At 42.1% G+C, this 20,240-nt stretch overlaps 1 protein-coding gene across 1 annotated transcript in view; it reads left to right on the top strand.

Moving 5' to 3' along the window:
* The window catches only part of Gapvd1 (GTPase activating protein and VPS9 domains 1), a 160,471-nt gene that overhangs the window by 38,165 nt on the left and 102,066 nt on the right, over nucleotides 1-20,240 (top strand). The window contains exons 7-8 of the mRNA XM_080272171.1: nucleotides 2,135-2,224; nucleotides 12,743-12,901. Coding sequence (XP_080128297.1) covers nucleotides 2,135-2,224; nucleotides 12,743-12,901 — 249 coding nt within the window. The remainder of the gene's footprint in view (nucleotides 1-2,134; nucleotides 2,225-12,742; nucleotides 12,902-20,240) is intronic.

The raw sequence follows: 20,240 nt of genomic DNA, 5'->3' as shown, positions 1-20,240 counted from the left end.
GTGGACACTCATCACAGTCGTAAGGATGAAGATAATGAACTTCTAGTGCCAGGTAAACACCATCACAGTCATAACATAAGCTGTTTTCATGTGGTGTAGAAATAACTGTACAAATGGGAAATTTTTAAAATGCATATTATTCAGCAGTCTCTCTGTTGATCTACAATAAGCTGTACACCTTTCTTTTCCCTTCAGGAAGATATCACTAATTGTAGAGTAAGCCATGTGCAATACCACTTCACGCACTGAACCTTCCATCATGCGACCAACGTTTTGCCAACCTGGGAACTGCACACTGTCAAATGCATGACTTGTTTACAAACAAAGAATGTCTTCAATGGGCTTGTCACTTGGTGTGCAGCCACCAGAAGTTGAAAGAAAGGTAATAAAAAGAAACAGACAGGAAAGGTAGAAATAGGAAGAGAGGAGGGCAGACAGAGAAATAGATTGATAAATTTGAAAAAAGAAGTAGGCAGCACTACATTGTGAGTGGATGATACAACATGCAGAACATTCACCAGAAGTTACTTTCCTATGATTGTAAAGTCAGATTTTTTTCTGTATTTCACAGATAAACAACAGACCTTTTTTAAGCAGGTCTTTGGCAATTAGATGGTATGGCCATATGGCGAGAGTGGATGTAAGGGTGGTAAAAAAGGTAAATGTCAGTGTTAGAAGTTGGGACGGAGCATGATAGATCAAGAAGGTGAACAGATATAGTAAATGGGTGTGTAAGAAAGCGAGACATTGTAAGGCTAAGGGACTGACAGGGCACTGAGTTGGTGGGTTGAACCAGGTATAGAGGGGAATATAACAGGATTTGGCACCCCTTTTTTAACTTGATAATCAATGAATTGACACTGATAGGTAATATGAAGTGCATGTATTAAGAAAAACACATCATCATCACCATCATCATTATCAGCATCATTGTCATCATTGTTGTTGTTGTCATCCTGTCTTATTTCCCACATGTAGGTGAGGTGAGGTTGGGTACAGAAAGTCAGAAAAGGGAAAGAATATGATAGTAGGATAACTACTCAATAGCATGCCCAGTGAAATGGGCCACACATGTGGTCATTCACCATTCAAGCCCTTGGAATCTTGGCTTCTCCTGGTAGGTACACATATTCCACATGTAACCTCACATTTACTTATCCAGTAGAGACAGTCCAACAACTGTCAGATTAAAAGGGAGTGCAAGACCCTGGTCATACACTACCCTGTACAAAATTTACCGAACCAGGATGATCCTTTGTCAGTTCCCCAGTCTCAAGCAGATGATCATGCTTTTGAGATGGAGTCAGGACTCCAGGGGCTTGAATAGTAAGTGAATGACTGTGTGGCCTAGCTCAACGGGCATGCTGCCATTTAGTTCTACCTCTATCTTGTTTTCTCTCTCTGCTTTCTGGATTCTGCCTCATCCCATCCTTAGTTGGGAGAAAGAAGTCAGAATGATGGTGATGGATAATGAACCATGGGGTGTTATGTGAATAGCTTCTGTGCTGATTAACAGCTTCATAATGAAAAGCAGATTAAGTGAAAGTGTATTAAATTAGATATTATTTTACTTTCTCTGTTGGATCCTTGTATACTTTAGTGGTCTAACTGCTTAGTACTCCTAGAGATATGTTGTTTATGATTTTCCCTTATACACAACCACCATTGCTTTCATATCTTGTTCATCATCATCATCATTCATCATCTTCATCAAATTCCTTTATTCTCACTGCTGTCATGTTCATCATCAACATGCCAAACAACTTGTGTATACAGTATAATTCTGTATGTCTTCTGTGTAAGCATTATCGTAAACATTTTTCGTTTAATCTTTCCCTTTTTTTTTTCTTTATTTTGTACCTTCATACTATTTTGTTAACTGTAGAGAAATAATTTGTTGTTGTCATTAACCCATTCATAACCTGATTTTTTTCACTAAGTTGAAAAAAATCATCTGAAGTTAACTAGATTAATTTTAAAATAATGGACATCATCAGGCTGAAGGAATTTAAATTGTTATATAAATGGCTAAAATATATTGAAGACAAGCAGCTTCAGTATCTGTCGTATTTTTAGATCTTGCAGTTGTAACTTTTCTGTGGGCTTGAATTCAATAACTGTATTCTTTGTTCAGGTTGCTCAGATTCTCCAGGCACTGGCAATGAGCAGATGGGAGTCGCCCGACCCACGCCAGTCAGATCTCTACTCACACTTCGATAAGGAGGTGAGGCTAAAGCACTCCCCTCCCCCCCTTGGAATTCCAGCACTGTTGTTATTCTTTGAAATTATTTTAATCTGTTGAAGTATTGCTGATTTAAAAAAAAAATGATGACCAGGGTTTAGCACCCTATTTTAACTTTGCGGTCATCAGATTGTCTCTGTCAGATAGGTGAGGAGAAAGCTGTGTGCAGAATGTTTTTTTTGCTCTATCAGTTGGAGCCATGAACCTGGGAGCTTGAAAAATAAGTGACTGGGAGTGTGGCTCCTGCAGTTGGGTAGACTTTGGTTAGTATCTCATTCTGTTCGGTATTTTCTGGCTCTCTGGGTCGTACCTCATTCCACCATTAGGGTGAGAAAGGAGGTCTGGATTATGATGATATGAAAAGGTGAAGAGGAAAAAGTATGAAAAGTTGGTACGTATGTATGATGTGTGAGGGAAACCTGAGTGCTGCAGAAAGTTGAACATGTAAAGGTAGATGTACATTTGATTGTGTGAAACTAATGTGTTGGAGTGATACAAGGCTGAGTGATGTCCCTATGGTTTTTCAGTATGTTTATGGTTGTGGTTACGGATGAAATAAAAACAAGAGGCTTGAATGGTTAGTGAATAAGTGTGTAGCCCATTTCATTGGGCATACTCTTGATTAGTTCATGCATCATGTTTGAGAGATGATGATTTTTTATTATTATGGGAATGAGACTGAAGGTGGTGGGGGATGAAGATATTGATATGCTGCATGCTACTGCTGGAGAGGATCTTGCTGATTGGTTTAGAGTTTTGTGATTGCCTAAGTGTAAGGAGGTCTTAATGTAGGGAATAGTAAATTGATGATTGTCATGGCACAATGAAGAGAGACTTCAGTCATCATCATCAGCCTGAGTCTGTCTTCTACTGGATGTTGGTCTCCTCCATGTTTCTCCACTCTAACTGGTTGGCCATTAGCCTGTTCCGTTCAGTCCAAGCAAATCTGAATCTTATCTCGCCATCTCGTCATCTTTCTGCTGTGTCCTCCCACTCCATATCTGGTCTAATTTACCCTGGTTGTCTATTTTTCATCTGTTCTGCAAAGGATGTGACCTGCCCACATCCATTTATGCTTCTTTATTGTAATACTGTAATGTGATAGGTGGGGGCGCTTACCATCCACTCACTCGATGTAGTACAGCTCTTGGGTGTCTACCCTTTCCTCTCCTCCACCCATCTTTCCTTCCATCCTCTTCTGTCTTTCTTTCCTTCATTCTTTCCTCGTCCTTCGGCCTACGGGTGACTTTACACTCCCTCTTCTGTTTTTTTTTCCTTCATTCTTTCCTCTTCCTTCTGCCTGTACACCAGGAAACCATTTACTATGCTGGGTGGTAACCATATAACCTAATTTTGGTGGCTGGTGGTCTAGTGGGTAATTACAGCGCTCCAATCAGATTGAGCCTGTGTAGGTTTATATCCAAGGGATGGCTGGGGTTTATTGCTCATGTACTGCCACTCAGGGATGAGTGAGGCTGGTCACTTTCATCCAGGACCAACTTGTCTAGCTCCGGGCTCCTATGCTTCTCATGGGGCTTCGTAGGATTGAATGATGAATGAATGAAAAGTGAATGAATGACCATCCATCCATCCATCATCCAATCCTACATTGCCCCATGAGAAGCATAGGAGCCCAGGGCTAGGCAGTTGGTCCCGACATTTAAGATGAGAGTGACCAGCCTCACTCATCCCTGAGTGGTGTTACATGAGCAATCAACCCCAACCATCCCTTGGATATAAACCTTCACCGGCTCAATCCGGTTGGAGCGCAATAACTACCCACTAAAACCACCAGGCGCCAAAATCTGGTTATATGGTTACCACCCAGCGTAGTAAATGGTTTCCTGGTGTACAGGAAACCATTTGGCTTGTCACACAGTGTAGAGTCACCCACAGGCTGAAGGAAGAGGAAAGAATGAAGGAAAGAAAGACAGAATAGGGAGTGTAAAGTTACCCATAGGCAGAAGGACAAGGAAAGAATGAAGGAAAGAAAGACAGAAGAGAATGGAAGGAAAGAAAGACAGAAGAGAATGGAAGGAAAGAAGGATGGAGAGGAAAGGGCAGACACCTGAGAGTAGCACTACATCGAGTGAGTGGATGGTGAGTGCCCCCACCTACCACAAAATGAATGATTATTGTGATTATTATATCCTTTACTTTTGTTTGCTCTCTTTTGGAGAAGTAAACATTCAAGCAAATGACTGACTAATAAAGGGGTGCAACTGCTTTTACAAGAATAAAGTAATGTGTGGAGAGAGAGAGACCTGATTTTACAGAAAATTTTGGTATGCCTGTACAGTGCTCAGAATAAGTCTGTGTGAAAAAGCAGGGGGGAACAGATTGGCTTAATGAAGAGAACCCTTGTTATAGAACAGAGGATGCAAGAAGACTTCATTTCATTAGTCCTCACATTAGTATATGAATTTGAGACTTTCTTCACATCATCATCATTATCATCATCTACCGTATTTCCCAGTGTATAGTGTGCTCTGGTGCATAACATGCACCCTAGTTTTCAAGAGAAAGTTTGGAAAACATCTAGGTCTAGGCCTAGCCTAACATGAACATGAGGTTGCTGGACTTTCATCTACCTTACCACAGTGTTTCATTGGATACTTGCTGTGCTGCTCTTAAGTTTATTTCTTTACAAACAATAGCACTCTAATTTCAAATGTACTGGTACCTGTATTGTTTCATGCTGTATCTTTGGAGAATGAAATCCCAAAGAAAATTATTTTTCAAAACAACTGCCTTATGGCATTTGTTTTGGCCTGACACACCAGCTACCAAACTGCAGTGCTACCAAGGGTTGCGAATATTCCGTTGTAACTGTGATGTCATATTCTGCCGTTCTCTTTGCCTAAAAGCAAAAGATATTGCTACTTCCTTACGGATACTCATGTATGCAAATGGTTTCCTGTGCCCAGGAAACCATTTACTACACTAGGTGGTACTAATATAACTGGGGTTTCTGACAGGGTTAAGTGTCCCCTAGATTCCCCTATCCAAAATCACTTCATAATATCCAGCTTAATCCTGCATCATCCTTGAACATTCTTGGGGTTTCATGCACTTGGAGCTTATCTTGGAAAGATCATATTGCATATCTTGAAAAATCTTCCAAGAGATTGGGTGTCCTAAGCCAACTCCATACCTTCTTTACCCCTGCACCAGTTGTTGACTTTATACACGGGATTTATTTGCCTCTGTTTAGAGTACAACTCTCGTGTGGGGAGGCTTTCCACATACAGCTCTTCTCAGTAGGGTGGAGTCAAAGGCCTTTCATCTCATCAACTCTCCTTCTCTTACTGGCTTCCTCCAACCTCTGTCTCTTCGCTGCACTGTTGCATCTTTATGTCTTTTCTGTCGCTGCTTCAATGGTCACTGCTCCTCTGAACTGTCTGTTTGCATCCCTCCATCACCCATCTAGCAACAATCTCTCATCCCTTTTCTGTCCAACTCTTTAATGCAAGAGTTATCCGTTACTCCCAGTCCTTCATTTATGCAACAGGTCAACTCTGGAACTGTCTCCCTCTGTTTGTATTTCCTGCTTCCTATGATCTCCACTCTTTCAAATGCAGTGTGTCCAGGCATCTCAAAATGAATGCATCTTGAATTTGGCTGTCTTTTGTATTGTTTTTGTTTTTTTTCTTGGAAGGAATGGTTTGCCAGCCCCTGGCCTTTGGTCCCTTCTTTCTTGTATTAAAAAAAAAAAAAAAAAAAAGTTGTTTCAGAGAGCCTCGGAGGGCCCAATGCCTGCCCAGGGCCCCAACCAAATGGGCAGATTTGCATGGCCATGTGCAATTTGAGAGGTGTCAAGGAGGAGAACAAGAGGGTGGAAGTGGTGAATGTGTTCAAGAGTGCAGGATATGCCGTGATGGCATTGTGTGAAACGAAGATAAATGGGTGTGAAGTGGAGGAGTGGGAGGATGTGAAATGTGTAAGATTGGGCATGAATGGGTGAGAAAGGTGCAAGGAAGGAGTTGCATTGCTGATGAGCGAGGTGTGGTAGAGTGGAATGAGAGACTAGAAATGTATCAGCTTGAGATGTATGTAATGTTAAGTTCAAGTTTGAGAAAGTGAAAGTGGCAGTGATTGTAGTGTATGCACCTGTGAGGACAGGAGTGAGAGAGAGAAAGACAGGTTTTGGGATGAGCTGGATGAAGTATTGGGAGAAATGCCCAGGAGCTATAAAATGATCGTTATGAGGAATATGAATGGAAGAGTAGGCACTGGTCCTGAGGATGACATAATGGGTTGTTAAGGAGTACCAGGAGAAAATGATAATGGGAAGCGACTAAAGGATATGTGTCAGGAGAGGAAGTTCTGGATTTGTTACTTGTATTTCAAACACAAATGATCGGATCTTGAATTTGGCTCTCTCTTGTATTTTGTTTTTCTCTTGGAAGGGGCAGTTTTTCCAGCTCGTGGCCCTTGGTTCCTTCTTCCTCACAAAAAAAATAAATAAATAAAAAATAAATATACATGGTATAGAGAGAACGGGGATCGTGTTGAAAGACGCTTGATTGATTGTAGAGAGGTCAGTGATGGGAATGGTTGCTGATAAGAGGGTGGTGAGAGGACAATGTGGAGGTCTGTCAGATCATATGATTGTGCTATGCAAGATCAATCTGAGAGGAGTGAGGTGGATCAGGAGGGAGAGGAGCAGTCAGGGAGAAAGACTGAAAGTTGAGAAGCTGAGGATCAAAGAAGTTGCAGATGATTACAGGGCCAGAGTAGAGGAGGAGTTAGAATCAGTGAATTGGAATGAAATGAATCTGGACAGCCTGTGGAATGCATATAGGGTTTGCTTAGTTAGGAATGCTGAAGCGGTGTGTGGCGTGGCAAGACTAACAACAAAGAAGAAAGGTACGGCATGGTGGAATGAAGAGGTTAAGAGAGCTGTGGAGGAAAAGAGGAATAAGTGGCGAAAGTGGTTATAGGACAGTGGTTCAGTTGAAATAAGAACTGAATATGTTGAGAGCAAGAAGCACATAAAGAGGCTAATGAAGAGGAAAAAGAAGGAGATAAATGATGATCTGTCTATCTATCTATCTATCTACTGTCAGACACCTTAATCTTATATGGGGTGGCCACAAACAAATCGCCTCCACGTCACCCTGTCCCCCGCCATTTCACTGCCCTGCTCCCTGTTCACACCCCCCTCTCTCATATACCTCCACTCCATCCCTCCATCTCATCCTTGGCCTTCCCCTCCCTCTCTTCCCCTCCACCTCACTCACATACACTCCTCATCAGTCTCTCACTCTCCATCCTCTCCACATGGCCAAACCACCTCAGTGTGTTTCTCCTAATGCTTCCTATCACATCCACATCTGCACCACAATGCTTTTTCACTTCTTCACTTGTCAGTCTGTCTCTCCATGTAACTCCACAGGCTTCTCTCAAATAACTCATTTCCACTGCTCTCACTCGTGACTTGTGTCCCTCCAACAACGTCCAAGCTTCACTTCCAAACATTAGAGCTGGTATCACAACACTGTCATGTAATAACTTTTTAACTTCCATGCTCACTTCCCTGTTTCTTATCACCGCCTTCAAGAAACCAGCAACCTTTCTTCCTTGTTGTACCTTTTCAAGCACTTCACCCTCCAAACTTCCATCCTTACTCATCACATTACCCAAGTACTTAAACTTACTCACATTTTCCATTTCCTCCTCATCCAACCTCACTGTACATTCGCTGACTTCACCTCTCTCGAAGACCATCACTTTACTCTTCCCTACATTCACCTTTAGATTCCATTTCTTACATACTCTCCCAAACTCATCCACCAAGCCTTGCAGCTCCCCTTCGTCTTCACTTAACAACGCAATATCACCTGCAAAGAACAGTACAGGGAGTTTCCAAACACTGTTCTCTTTCATTAGGGCCACTCCAACATCCACTACCCTACCTTGTATCTCTTTTATAACCCCATTCATATACAGATTAAACAACTATGGAGACATGACATGTCACTGTTTCAACGCAACCTTCAGGTAGAAAATCTCACTCAGTTCACTGTCCACACACACCGCAGCCATAGCACCCTCATACATACTCTTCACAGCATTCAGCAACGTCCCATCTACTCCATATATTCTTAGTATTTTCCACAATCCTTGTCTATCCACCCTGTCATATGCTTTCTCCAAATCCATGAAGGCTGCATACAACTTCTTTCCCTTCTCTAGAAACGTTTCCACTAAAGATCTGAGAATGAATATCTGATCTACACAGCCTCTTCCCTTCCTAAAATCTCCCTGTTCTTCCCCAACTAATTCCTCTGTTATTTTCCTAACTCTGTCAATAAGTATCCTACAATATACATTTCCTATTACACTACGTAGACAGATGCCCCTATGATTATCACACATTTCTTTTTCCTCTTTCCCTTTGTACAAGGGAATAATTTTACCTGACTTCCAGTCCTCTGGGACTTTACCTTCCTCCCAGGCCAATCTACACATCTTCCACATCCATTCTACTGCTGTCTCTCCCCCATGCTTCAGAATTTCACCACACACGCCATCAATTCCTGGGGCCTTCTTCATTTTGACTTTCTTCATTGCTTCCACAACTTCCATCCTACTGATTCCTTCCTGTCTTCACACCTCCCTCCTTCTCCCAGCCGTTCTCCAGCCACTTATGCTCGCATTACTTTCATTCTCTATGTTCAACATTTCCTTAAAGTGTTCTCTCCATCTGCTCACTTTTTCTCCCTTCTCCTCTACTCATAGTAATCTACCATTTTTATCTTTCTCTTCCCTACTAACTTCATTGCCACGCTGTCTGACTCTCTTTACCTCTTTCCAGAACATTTTCTTACATTCTATCCACTTGACACTCAAATTCCTTCCAAATTCATCATCCACTCTCTTCTTACTCTCTTACCAATCTTTTCACCTTTCTCTTCCTCTCTGTTTATAGCTCTCTCTTCCATCTCTCAACTCCTTCCACACCCCTATTTCTCATCCATTCATAATATGTTTTTTTCTTTTGTGCCACAGCCTGTCTCACCTCTTCATTCCACCATGCTGTTCCTTACACCCCCTTTCGTCTTCTCATCACCCCACACACCACCTCACATGCTGCACATATTTCTTCTCTGAATATCTTGCACACACCTTCCACGTCCCCCATCTGCTCCAATTCATATTTACTCAACCGTTCCTCCACATCTCTCTTATAGTCTGCCTTTTTCTCATCCTCTTGTAACCTTTCCACTCTCCTTACCTACTCCTTCCTCCCGTCCTTCCCTTCTTCTATTTCTCCATTTTACTTGGACCTTGATTCTGACCATCACCAAGTGGTGGTCAGAAAGTCCACTCCCCCAACCTCTATATGCTCTTGCATCCATTACACACATCTTCGCATCCTTTCATCCACACACACAATCAATCATTGCCTTCCTTTCATTCTCCACCCTTCTCATCACTTGCATGTTTTCAGAGTAGTTTGCATTCATTTTTCTAGGAAGAAAAATGAATGGAAACAACTCTGAAAACAGGAAGTTATTATGGAAAGATGTCCAGAGATGTAGAAGCAATAGCAGAAAGAAATATGATGGTGTGGAGGATGTAGGTGGTTGATTATTAACCCATGGGGGTGAAGTAAGGACCAGATCTAAAGAATATTTTGAAAGCCTGATGAATGGGAATAGAGTGAGCAGAGTAGCTGTAAACATGATTGTTTCTGGGGGTGTGCAGAGAAGGAATGCAGTGCCAGGAGACATGAAACTCGCACAGGTGAGTAGTGCTGTGAAGCAGCTGAAAATGGAAAAGCAACTGGGGTTGATGAGGTGTATGCAGTGATGATTAAGTGTAGTGGAGAGAGTGGAATGAAGTGCTTGTTGGAGATATGTAAGAAGGCATGGATTAGTGAAACTGTGCCAGCAGAGTGGAGAAAGGCTGTGATTGTACCCCTGTACAAAAATAAAGGTGAGCGAAGTGAGTGCAAGAATTATCGTGGCATAAGTTTATTGAGTGTGGTAGGGAAAGTATATGGAAGAATTATTGTAGAGAAAGTAAGAGATATATCAGAAGTCCTAGTGAGTGATGAACAGGGTGGCTTTATGAGTGGCAGAGGATGTATTGATCATATATTTGCAGTTAGACAGATAGCAGAGAAGGCTTGTGAGAAGGACCATAAGGTGTTTATGGCATTCATGGATCTGGAAAAAGCATACGACAAAGTGGACAGAGAAGGATTGTGGAAAGTTTTGCGTTTGTACAATGTAGATGATAAGCTGCTAGGTGCCATCAAGAGTTTTTATGATGGTAGTGAGGCATTGTGTAAGAGTTAATGGGCATCTAAGTGAATTGTTCACGATCGGTGTGGGCATGCGACAAGGTTGTGTGATGTCCCCAAGGTTGTTCAATATATACTGTATATGGATGGGGTGATGAGAGAAGTAAAAACACGAGTAATGGTGAGAAGGATGGCGTCGATGATGAATGGTGATGGATGGAACATCTCAAATTTGTTGTATGCTGATGATGCAGTACTGCTTGCAAGTACCAGACAAGAGCTTGGTAGGCTACTGCAGAGTTTTGCTGATGTCTGTGAGTGTTGTACTTTGAGAGTAAATGTAGAAGAGAGTAAGGTGATGGTTATTGAGAGAGAAGGTGACTCCCAGTGCGATGTTATAGTGAATTAAGAGAGACTGGAATTGGTGAGAGAGTTCAAATATTTGGGTACAGTGAGAGAAAAGAGAGGAGAATGTGCAAAAGAAGTTAAAAGTAGCAACACAAGGAAGAAAAGTAGCTGGTGCAATGAAGGCCTTGATAAGAAACAGAGGCTTGAGTGTTGCAGCTGGACGAGGCTTACGTGAGGGAGTGTTAGTGCCAACTTTAACATATGGATGTGAGACTATGGTGTGGCATGAAAATGAAAAGTCAGGAGTAAGAGCAGTGGAGATGGGACTGCTGAGGAATGTATGTGGAGTACGGAGGGTGGATAGAATACGAAATAATGTGATTAGAGAAAGGTGTGGAGTGGGGAAATCGGTGGACACCAGAATTGAAGAGAGTGTACTGAGATGGTATGGTCATGTGGAGAGAATGGATAACAATAGAGTGGTGAAAAAGGTATATCTGAGCGAACTTGAAGAAGGGAAGAGGCGAGCTAGGCCAAGGAGAAGGTGGAGAGATATGGTGGATGAGTGTGTGAGGAAGAGAGGTTTGGAAGTCGGTGAGTCTTGGGAACTGACAAGAGATCGAACTGGCTGGATGAATGTTGTGAGAAGTGCATGATCAGGGATTTGGCACCCCTTTTTAACGTGGCAGCGTCCGGATTGACTTTATGGGATAGGTTCATATGAAGCTACATAACATGGTGAATGTTTTTGGCGTATCCGATCGAGCAAGGATTCCGGGGGCTTGAATGATGAGTGAATGGAAGCATGGCCCATTGGATTGGGCAGATTTGGGGTGTCTGGACATTGCTACTCCTCACCTTGCCCTAGGGTGGGAAAGGAGGTCCAGATGATGATGATGATTAAGTTTAACAGACAAATCCGTTTAGGAGACGAATTTCCTGACTGATATGGGTGTAGAAGTGTAGCATTATTGTTTAGTGTGTTTTAAAGTTGAGCTTAGCACTTTTGAAACGTACTCTTTGGCAACACTGTCCATAGAGCTAGCAGTAAACAATACCTTCAGAGTGTCGCCTTTCATGTCTTGGCTCGATTGCTAACAATTAGATGCTCAATGTTTAAATGGGAGCAATCATATGGATAATTTTATGTTTTGCCGTACCACTGTACCATTTGGTCATGACCCGGATATGCCGAAATCTGGATATTCCAAACACGGATAATCAAGCTTTCACTGTACTGTATGTATATTTGGACTGAAGTAGGAAATTATTATAGAAATTGTTGAAAAGCATGGAGAAAGTTTAGGTTCAGGACATTGTTCTTGGATGGGATGGTATGGTCAAATAAAGAGAATGGACAATACCAGTATGGTGGAAAGAGGTAGGCTTGTATGTGAGTAAGTTTGAGGGAAGGAGGAAGTATGGATGGCCAAGATGATGATCTGATACGGAAAGCGGAAGTGTTATTATGTCAAGATTTAGAAGTTTATGAAAGAAAAGAATCAGTTAAAGATAGAAAAGAGTGGAAAGAGTATGTTTGGAGACAAACATGGCAGCAGTCATATGCTTTTATTAATTTGTCTACTGTGTTTTCCCTGCAGAAGCTATGTGAGAGTGACTTATTAATACTGTATGTGAAATCACTAGTTGAAGAGGCATGTGTATTTGATGATTCTGCTAATTTTTAAGACTTAAATGGTAGTGAATGGATGTATGGCCCCTTTATCATTACCATTTTATGTATTTCCTTTCCTGTTTTGAGACCCTGCCCACACCTTTTATAACTGAGAGATCAGGCTATGATGATGGCAAAGTTGAAGTTAGATTATAGACCAATTGCAAAAGTTTAATTAAGTTGTTAATTAAGTAAGGTTTTATTGTATGTTGTGTTTTGTCAGGTGATATCAAGTGTGGTTGAGGGCATCCTTGAAGGTGGAGGGACAGAGGCCCCTCCACCTGGATCTTCCTGCCTCAACAACCCTCTCAGCACCCTTGTTCGTGCCTCATGCCTTATTCCAGAGCCACGCCTCCATGCTTTCCTCACTTTTCTCCACACGGTAAGTCACCTTAGTGATCATACCACACCTATAATACAGATGACAATTGTAATAGAGTACTGGGCTGTAATTACTCTACATTTTTTAATACCGTTTGCCAAATGGTGCATGTGTCCATGAGTACTTGTGTGACTGCATAATTGTGTGTCTGTTTGCATATAGTATACTATATAAGGAATACTGAAACTGCAGGAAGACTGCATTAAGATGTGTTAATCGTCATTATCATTATCAAATCGTGTGTTGCCCCAAGAGAAGCGTTGAAGCCCAGGGCTAGGTAATTTGGTCCTGACATTTTAAGGTGGGAGTGACCAGCGTCACACATCCCTGAGTGGCATTACGTGAACAATAAACCCCAATCATCCCTTGGATATAAATCTGCTCAGGCTCAATCTGATTGGAGAGCCTTAATTACCAACTAAACCACCAGTCGCCATAATTTAGTTGTATGGTTTACCACCCAGCATAGAAAATCGTTTCTTGGTGTACTGTACAGGAAACCATATGGCATGTCACTAAGTGTAGAGTCACCTGTAGACAGAAGGAAGGGGAAAGAATGAAGGAAGGAAAGATAAAAGTGGAAGAAAGGGAGGAAAGGTCAGTCACCCAAGAGCAGCATTACATTGAGTGAGTGGATGGTGAGTGCCCCCATCTACCACATTAATGTATAGTGGTGACATATTGGTATGACTTGTCAGAAAAGTCAGAAGTGAGAGCAAAATTAGTGAAACATTTAAGCACCGATTTGTGTGTGTGTGTGTGTGTGTGTGTGTGTGTGTGTGTGTGCTACCACATGATTTTATTTAGCTTAGGAGAGCTTTCTGGAATTGAAGGGCCTCTGTACTGTCTATTTAATCTTTCCAGTTTAAGTAACCCCTCCTAAGCTTTGTCTTTCCTCTCTGTATGGACCCTACCTCATCTCATCCATAGGTGGGAAAAAGAGTTCTCAGTGATGTTAAAGAAGTTAGTCGGGGAGTGAAAGATAAAAACTGTAGATTACTAGTGGAGAAGGGAGAAAAAGTGACCAGATGAAGATAATACTTTAAGGTATTGTTGAACATAGAGAATAAAAGTAATGTGAGTATAAATGGCTGGGGAATGGCTGGAAGAAGAAGGGAAGTGAAAAGAGAGGAAGAAATCAGTAGGATGGAAGTTGTGGAAGCAAAGAAGAAAGTCAAAATTGGAAAAGCCCCAGGAATTGATAGAGTGTGTGGTGAAATGCTGAAGCATGGGGGAGAGATAATAGTAGAATGGATGTGGAAGATGTGCAGATTGGCCTGGGAGGAAGGTAGAGTCCCGGAGGATTGGAATTCAGGTTTTAATTATTTCCCTGTACAGAGGAAAAGGGGTGGTAGGTGGGGGTGCTCACCATCCACCCTAGTGTAGTGGTGCTCTGTTTTTAGGGTAGATATACATTGAGTGGCAAGCCAAATTATTTCCTGTAAACCGGGAGCATTTACAATGCTGGATGGCAACCTTATAACCAACCAACACGTGTTCCCAATGTGACAACAAGTGGTTTGGCAGAGGGTTAGTGCCTCTCCCCGGAGAACAACTGACTAAAAATATGAACAAGAAGCCTCGGACCAGGACTGACCAGAAGGTGATGACTAATGACCGAACAAAAGACACAATGCAGATGGCGACTTGGATTGTAAGGGGTGCAAATGATGAGGTGAAAGAGAGAGAGAGATTGTCCAGGTGCTTGAGGGTGTGAAAGTGGATGTATGTGGATTAACTGAAACGAAATGGAGAGGTGAGAGTGCGAGAGAATGGGAGTGTGGATGGGGTACATGTGCGGGAGTAGGTGATAGTGAGATGGCAAAAGAAGGAGTGTGTATTGGGTGAGTAACAGATGGAAGGAGAATATAAGAGAGTGTGGATCAGTTGGATCAAGGATTGTGTGGGTAAGATTGAAAGTTGAATTGCAAATGTGGGCGATTGTTTGTGTGTATGCACCAACACAAGATCGTACAAGCAGAGTGAGAGAAGAGTTCTGGTCAAATGTGGAAGTGTGCATGGAAAAGTTTGAAAGAAATGAGAGAGTGTTTTTGATTGGCGTTATGAATGGTAAAGTAGGGAATGTGGAGGTGGATGGAGTAGTTGGTGAGTGGGGTGTGCCTGCTGAGATTGATGAGAATGGCAGTGCTTTAGTGGGCATTTGTGCCGGAAGGGGGTTGGAGATAGCCAATACCCTTTTCAGACACAAAATGATACATAGGTATACGTGGCGAGTGTTGAGAAGGGTGGGTGGTGAACTGAATCAATGAACAGAAGGCAATGATCGATTATGTGTGTGTGGATGAAAGGATGTGAAGGTGTGTAATGGTTGCAAGAGCGTATAAAGGTTGGGGGGGTGGAATTTCTGACTGCCATCAAGGTACAACTGAAATGGAGAAATAGAAGAAGGGAAGGACAGGAGGAAGTAGTATATGCAAGGAGAGTGAAAAGGTTACAAGAGGATGAGAAAGAGGTAGAATATAAGATGGAAGTGGAGGAGCGATTGCGTAGATATAGATTGGAGCAGATGAGGGACGTGAAAGGTGTGTGCAAGATATTCAGAGAAGAAATATGTGCAGCATGTGAGGTGGTGTGTGGGATGAAGAGAAGATGAAAGGGAGTGCAGGGAACAGCATGGTGGAATGAAGAGGTGAGACAAGCTGTAACACAAAAGAAGAATGCATATAATGAGTGGATGAGAAACAGGGGCGTGGAAGAAGTTGAGAGACAGAAGAGAGAGTTGTATGTAGAGAGGAAGAGAGAGGTGAAAAGATTAGTAAGAGAGAGTAAGAAGAGAGTGGTTGAGGAATTTGGAAGGAATTTGAGTGTCAAGTGGAGGGAATGTAAGAAAATGTTCTGGAAAGAGTTAAAGAGAGTCAGACAGGGTGGCAGTGAAGTTAGTCGGGGAGTGAAAGATATAAATGGTTGACTACTATGGTGGTACCATTCTTAACTGGCGGTTTGGGTGGGGCACAAACCTCTGTACAGTGTTGCCACGTTTTCCATACACGCGATGCCTCTCTCTCTCTCTCTCTCTCTCTCCTGGGGGGAGATGTGCATCACCCTAGGGAATTTTGTTTCTTTTATGTCTTATAAACTTGTGCTTTCATTTCTTTATTTTGTTTTTTATTATATTATTGTTTTACATATGGCGCCAGATGACTTTGGTGTTGTGGCGCCTTGATTTGTTTTCATTGAATCATTCTCGCCCTCCTTCCTTCCCTCCCTTCATCTTTCCCTCAGCTTGACAATGCACTCAACACTGCCTCTGGCCTGCCTTTCTCTCTCTCTCTCTCTCCTGGGGGGAGATGTGCATCACCCTTGGGAATTTTGTTTCTTTTATGAGTGACATAAACTTGTGCTTTCATTTCTTTATTTTGTTTTTATTATATCTAATTATATTTAAAAATATTATTGTTTTACATATGGTGCCAGATGACCTCACTATTGTGGTGCCATGATTTGTTTTCATTCAATCACTCTCTCCCTCCTTCGTTCCCTCCCTTCCTCCATCTCTCACTCAGCTGCACTCAACACTGCCCCTGGTCTGCCTTCCCCCCCCCCCTCTCTCTCTTTCTCTCTCTCTCTCTCTCTCTTGTCTGTGGTATTTTAGGATACATTTTGGTTATTTTCTTTTACGTTATAACTTACACATTGTAAATTTGACTTTATTTCCACACCACCCAGGAGGTAAAAGTCTTGGCGCGTCTTTTTTTTAAGAGATGTTCCCAGACAGGCCTAGGATAGAGGAAACTCTGGCCAGGTGGGACTGGGTGTGTGTGAATGTTGCCGCTCACGAGGGTTTAATGTATTATTTTTTGTTTACTAAGAAATTGACATATTTTTACTTATATTCCTGCACAGTATCTTATAATCATAATTGTGACATTATTACCAACCCCAGAAATACGGTAACAGCCAATAAAAGTGACTACTTTTTTTTAAGCAACACTGTAAAATATTTATGCCACGTTTCTGTTTTGCCGTATAAATATTTTACGCATAAAAAGTTTACTGTTCTTTCATATATTATAATACACGTTACCATTATATTCTTATGTGTTTATCTTATTGTGATGCCTTTTACATATATCAGAGCCGTTCACATAGCGTGTATGGAACATGTGGCAACACTGTACAGAGGTTCGTGCCCCACCCAAACTGCCACTTAAGAATGGTACCACCATAGTAGAGAAGGGAGAAAAAGTGAGCAGATGGAGAGAACACTTTAAGGAATTGTTGAACATAGAGAATGAAAGTAATGCGAGTATAAGTGGCTGGGGAATGGCTGGGAGAAGGAGGGAGGGGAGAAGAGAGGAAGAAATCAGTAGGATGGAAGTAAGTCAAAATGTGGGAAGCCCCAGGAATTGATGGAGTATGTGATGAAATACTGAAGCATGGGGGAGAGATAGTAGTAGAATGGATCTGGAAGATGTGCAGATTGGCCTGGAAGGAAGGTAGAGTCCTGGAGGATTGGAAGTCAGGTACAATTATTCCCTTGTACAAAGGAAAAGGAGAAAAAGAAGTGTGTGGTAATCATAGGGGCATTTGTCTTCATAGTGTAATAGAAAAAGTATATGGTAGGATACTTATTGACAGAGTTAGGGAAATAACAGAAATTAGTTGGAGAAGAACAGGGAGGTTTTAGGATCAGTATGTCAGATATTCATTCTTAGATCTTTAGTGGAATAGTTTCTAGAGAGAAGTTGTATGCGGCTTTCATGGATTTGGAGAAAGCATATGACAGGGTGGATAGACAAGGATTGTGGAAAGTAAGAATATATGGAGTTGATAGGAAGTTGTTGAATCCTGTGAAGAGTATGTATGAGGGTGCTAAGGCTGCAATGCATGTGGATAGTGAACTGAGTGAATTTTTCTGTTTGAAGGTTGGATTGAGACAAGGATGTGTCATGTCCCCATGGTTGTTCAATATGTATATAGATGGGGTTATAAAAGAGATACAAGATAGGGCAGTGGATGTTGGAGTGGCTCTAATGAGAGAGGACAGTGTTTGGAAACTCCCTGTACTGTTGTTTGCAGATGATACTGTGTTGTTAAGTGAAGACGAAGGGGAGCTGCAAGGTTTGGTGGATGAGTTTGGGAGAGTATGTAAGAAACGGAATCTAAATGTGAATGTAGGGAAGAGTAAAATTATGGTCTTCGAGAGACGTGAAGTTAGTGAATGTACAGTGAGGTTGGATGAGGAGGAAATGGAAAATGTGAGTGCATTTAAGTATTTGGGTAGTGTGAAGAGTAAGGATGGAAGTTTGGAGGGTGACGTGCTTGAAAGGGTACAACAAGGAAGACAGGGTGCTGGTTCCTTGAAAGCAGTGATAAGAAACAGGGAAGTGGGCATGGAAGTGAACAAGTTAGTACATGACAGAATTGTGATACCAACTCTAATGTATGGAAGTGAAGCTTGGACGTTGTTGGAGGGACACAAGTCACAAGTGAGAGCAGTGGAAATGAGTTATTTGAGAGGAGCATGTGGAGTCACATGGAGAGACAGACTGACAAATGAGGAAGTGAAGAAGCGTTGTGGTGTGGATGTGGATGTGATGGGAAGTGTTAGGAGAAGGACATTGAGGTGCTTTGGGCATGTGGAGAGGATGGGGAGTGAGCGACTGATGAGGAGAGTGTATGTGAGTGAAGTGGAGGGGGGGGAGAGGGAGGGGGAGACCAAGGATGAGATGGAGGGATGGAGTGGAGAGGTATATGAGAGAGGGGGGTGTGAGCTGGGAGCAGGGCAGTGAAATGGCAGGGGAGAGGACGACATGGAGGCAATTTGTTTGTGGCCACCCCTTATGGGATTAAGGCATTTGGCAATAGATAGACAAAAGAAAATGGGAAAAAGAAGTGCTTGTGAATCTTAGGGGCATTTGTCTTCTTAATGTAATAGGAGAAGTATATGGTAGGATATTTATTGACAAAGGGAAATAACAGAGAAATCAGATGGAGAAGAACAGGGAGGTTTTAGGAAGGGAAGAGGTTGTGTAGATCAGATATTCATTCTTAGGCCTTTAGAGGAATAGTTTGTAGAGAAGGGAAAGAAGTTGTATGTGGCCTTCATGGATTTGGTGAAAACATATGACAGGGTAGATAGAGAAGGACTGTGGAAAGTATTAAGAATATATGAAGTAAATGTGAAGTTGTTGAATGCCGTTAAGAGCGTGTATAAGGGTGCTGAGGCAGCAGTGCGTGTGGACAGCGAGCTGAGTGAATTCTTTTATTTGAAAGTTGGATTGAAGCAGGGATGTATCAGGTATCCATGGTTGTTCACTCTGTATATGGATGGGGTTATGGAGATACAAGGTAGGGCAGTGAATGTTGGAGTGGCCCTAGTGAGAGAGGACAGTGTGTGGAAACTCCCTGTAGTGTTGTTTGCAGATGATATTGCATTGTTAAGTGAAGATGAAGGGGAGCTGCAAGGCTTGGTGAATGAGTTTGGGAGAGGTTTTTTTTTTTATGTGAGGATGAAGGAACCAAAGGCCGCGAGCCAGCAGTTGTTGTTCCATCCAAGAGAAAAACAAAAATATAAGAGAGAGCCAAATTCAAGATCTGATCATTTTGAGATCATAGGAGGTAGGAAATACAGACAGAGGGAGACAGTTCCAGAGTTGACCTGTTGCTTAAATGAAGGACTGGAAGTAATGGGACTCTTGCATTAGAGAGTTGGACAGAAAAGGAATGAGAGTTTTCTGCTAGACGGGTGCTACGCGCCTGTTGTAGAGGTGGAGGAATGCATGCAGACAGTTAAGAAGAACAGTGACCATTGAAGTAGCGATAGGAAAGAGATAAAGATGCAACAGTGCAACGAAGAGACAGAGGTTGAAGGGACTCAGTAAGAGGAGGAGAATTAATGAGACGAAAAGCCTCTGACTCCACCCTATTGAGGAGAGCTGTATGTTGGGAGCCTCCCCACACATGAGAGTTATACTCCACACAGGGGCAGATAATACCCCTGTATAGAGTCAACAATTGTGCAGGGGTAAAGAGGGAATGGAGTTGGCTTAGCACACCTAATCTCTTGGAAGCAGATTTTACAAGAGATGCAATATGATCTTTCCAAGATAAGTCCCAAGTAAATGAAACCCCAAGCATGTTCAAGGATGATGCAGGGTTAAGCTGAATAATACTAAACATTAGTGGGTATACCTGTGGAAGATTTTGTCAGGTTTATAGGTGTAAAAACTGAGTCTTTGATGCATTAAAAACAACCAGATTATTTTTACCCCAGTCAGAAATACAAGCCAAGTCAGACATTAGGTGTGCCATAGCCTCATCCCTTGTTTATTGAAGTAACTGCTGAGATGGACGTTGCAGGAACCGAATGGAAAGG

The sequence above is a fragment of the Coenobita brevimanus genome, chromosome 50 (assembly GCF_032717465.1).
Source record: "Coenobita brevimanus isolate Jiangsu-jjx chromosome 50, ASM3271746v2, whole genome shotgun sequence".
NCBI classification, from domain to species: domain Eukaryota; kingdom Metazoa; phylum Arthropoda; class Malacostraca; order Decapoda; family Coenobitidae; genus Coenobita; species Coenobita brevimanus.
Note: the sequence above shows the minus strand (reverse complement) of the source record. Positions and strands in the feature narration are given on the sequence as shown.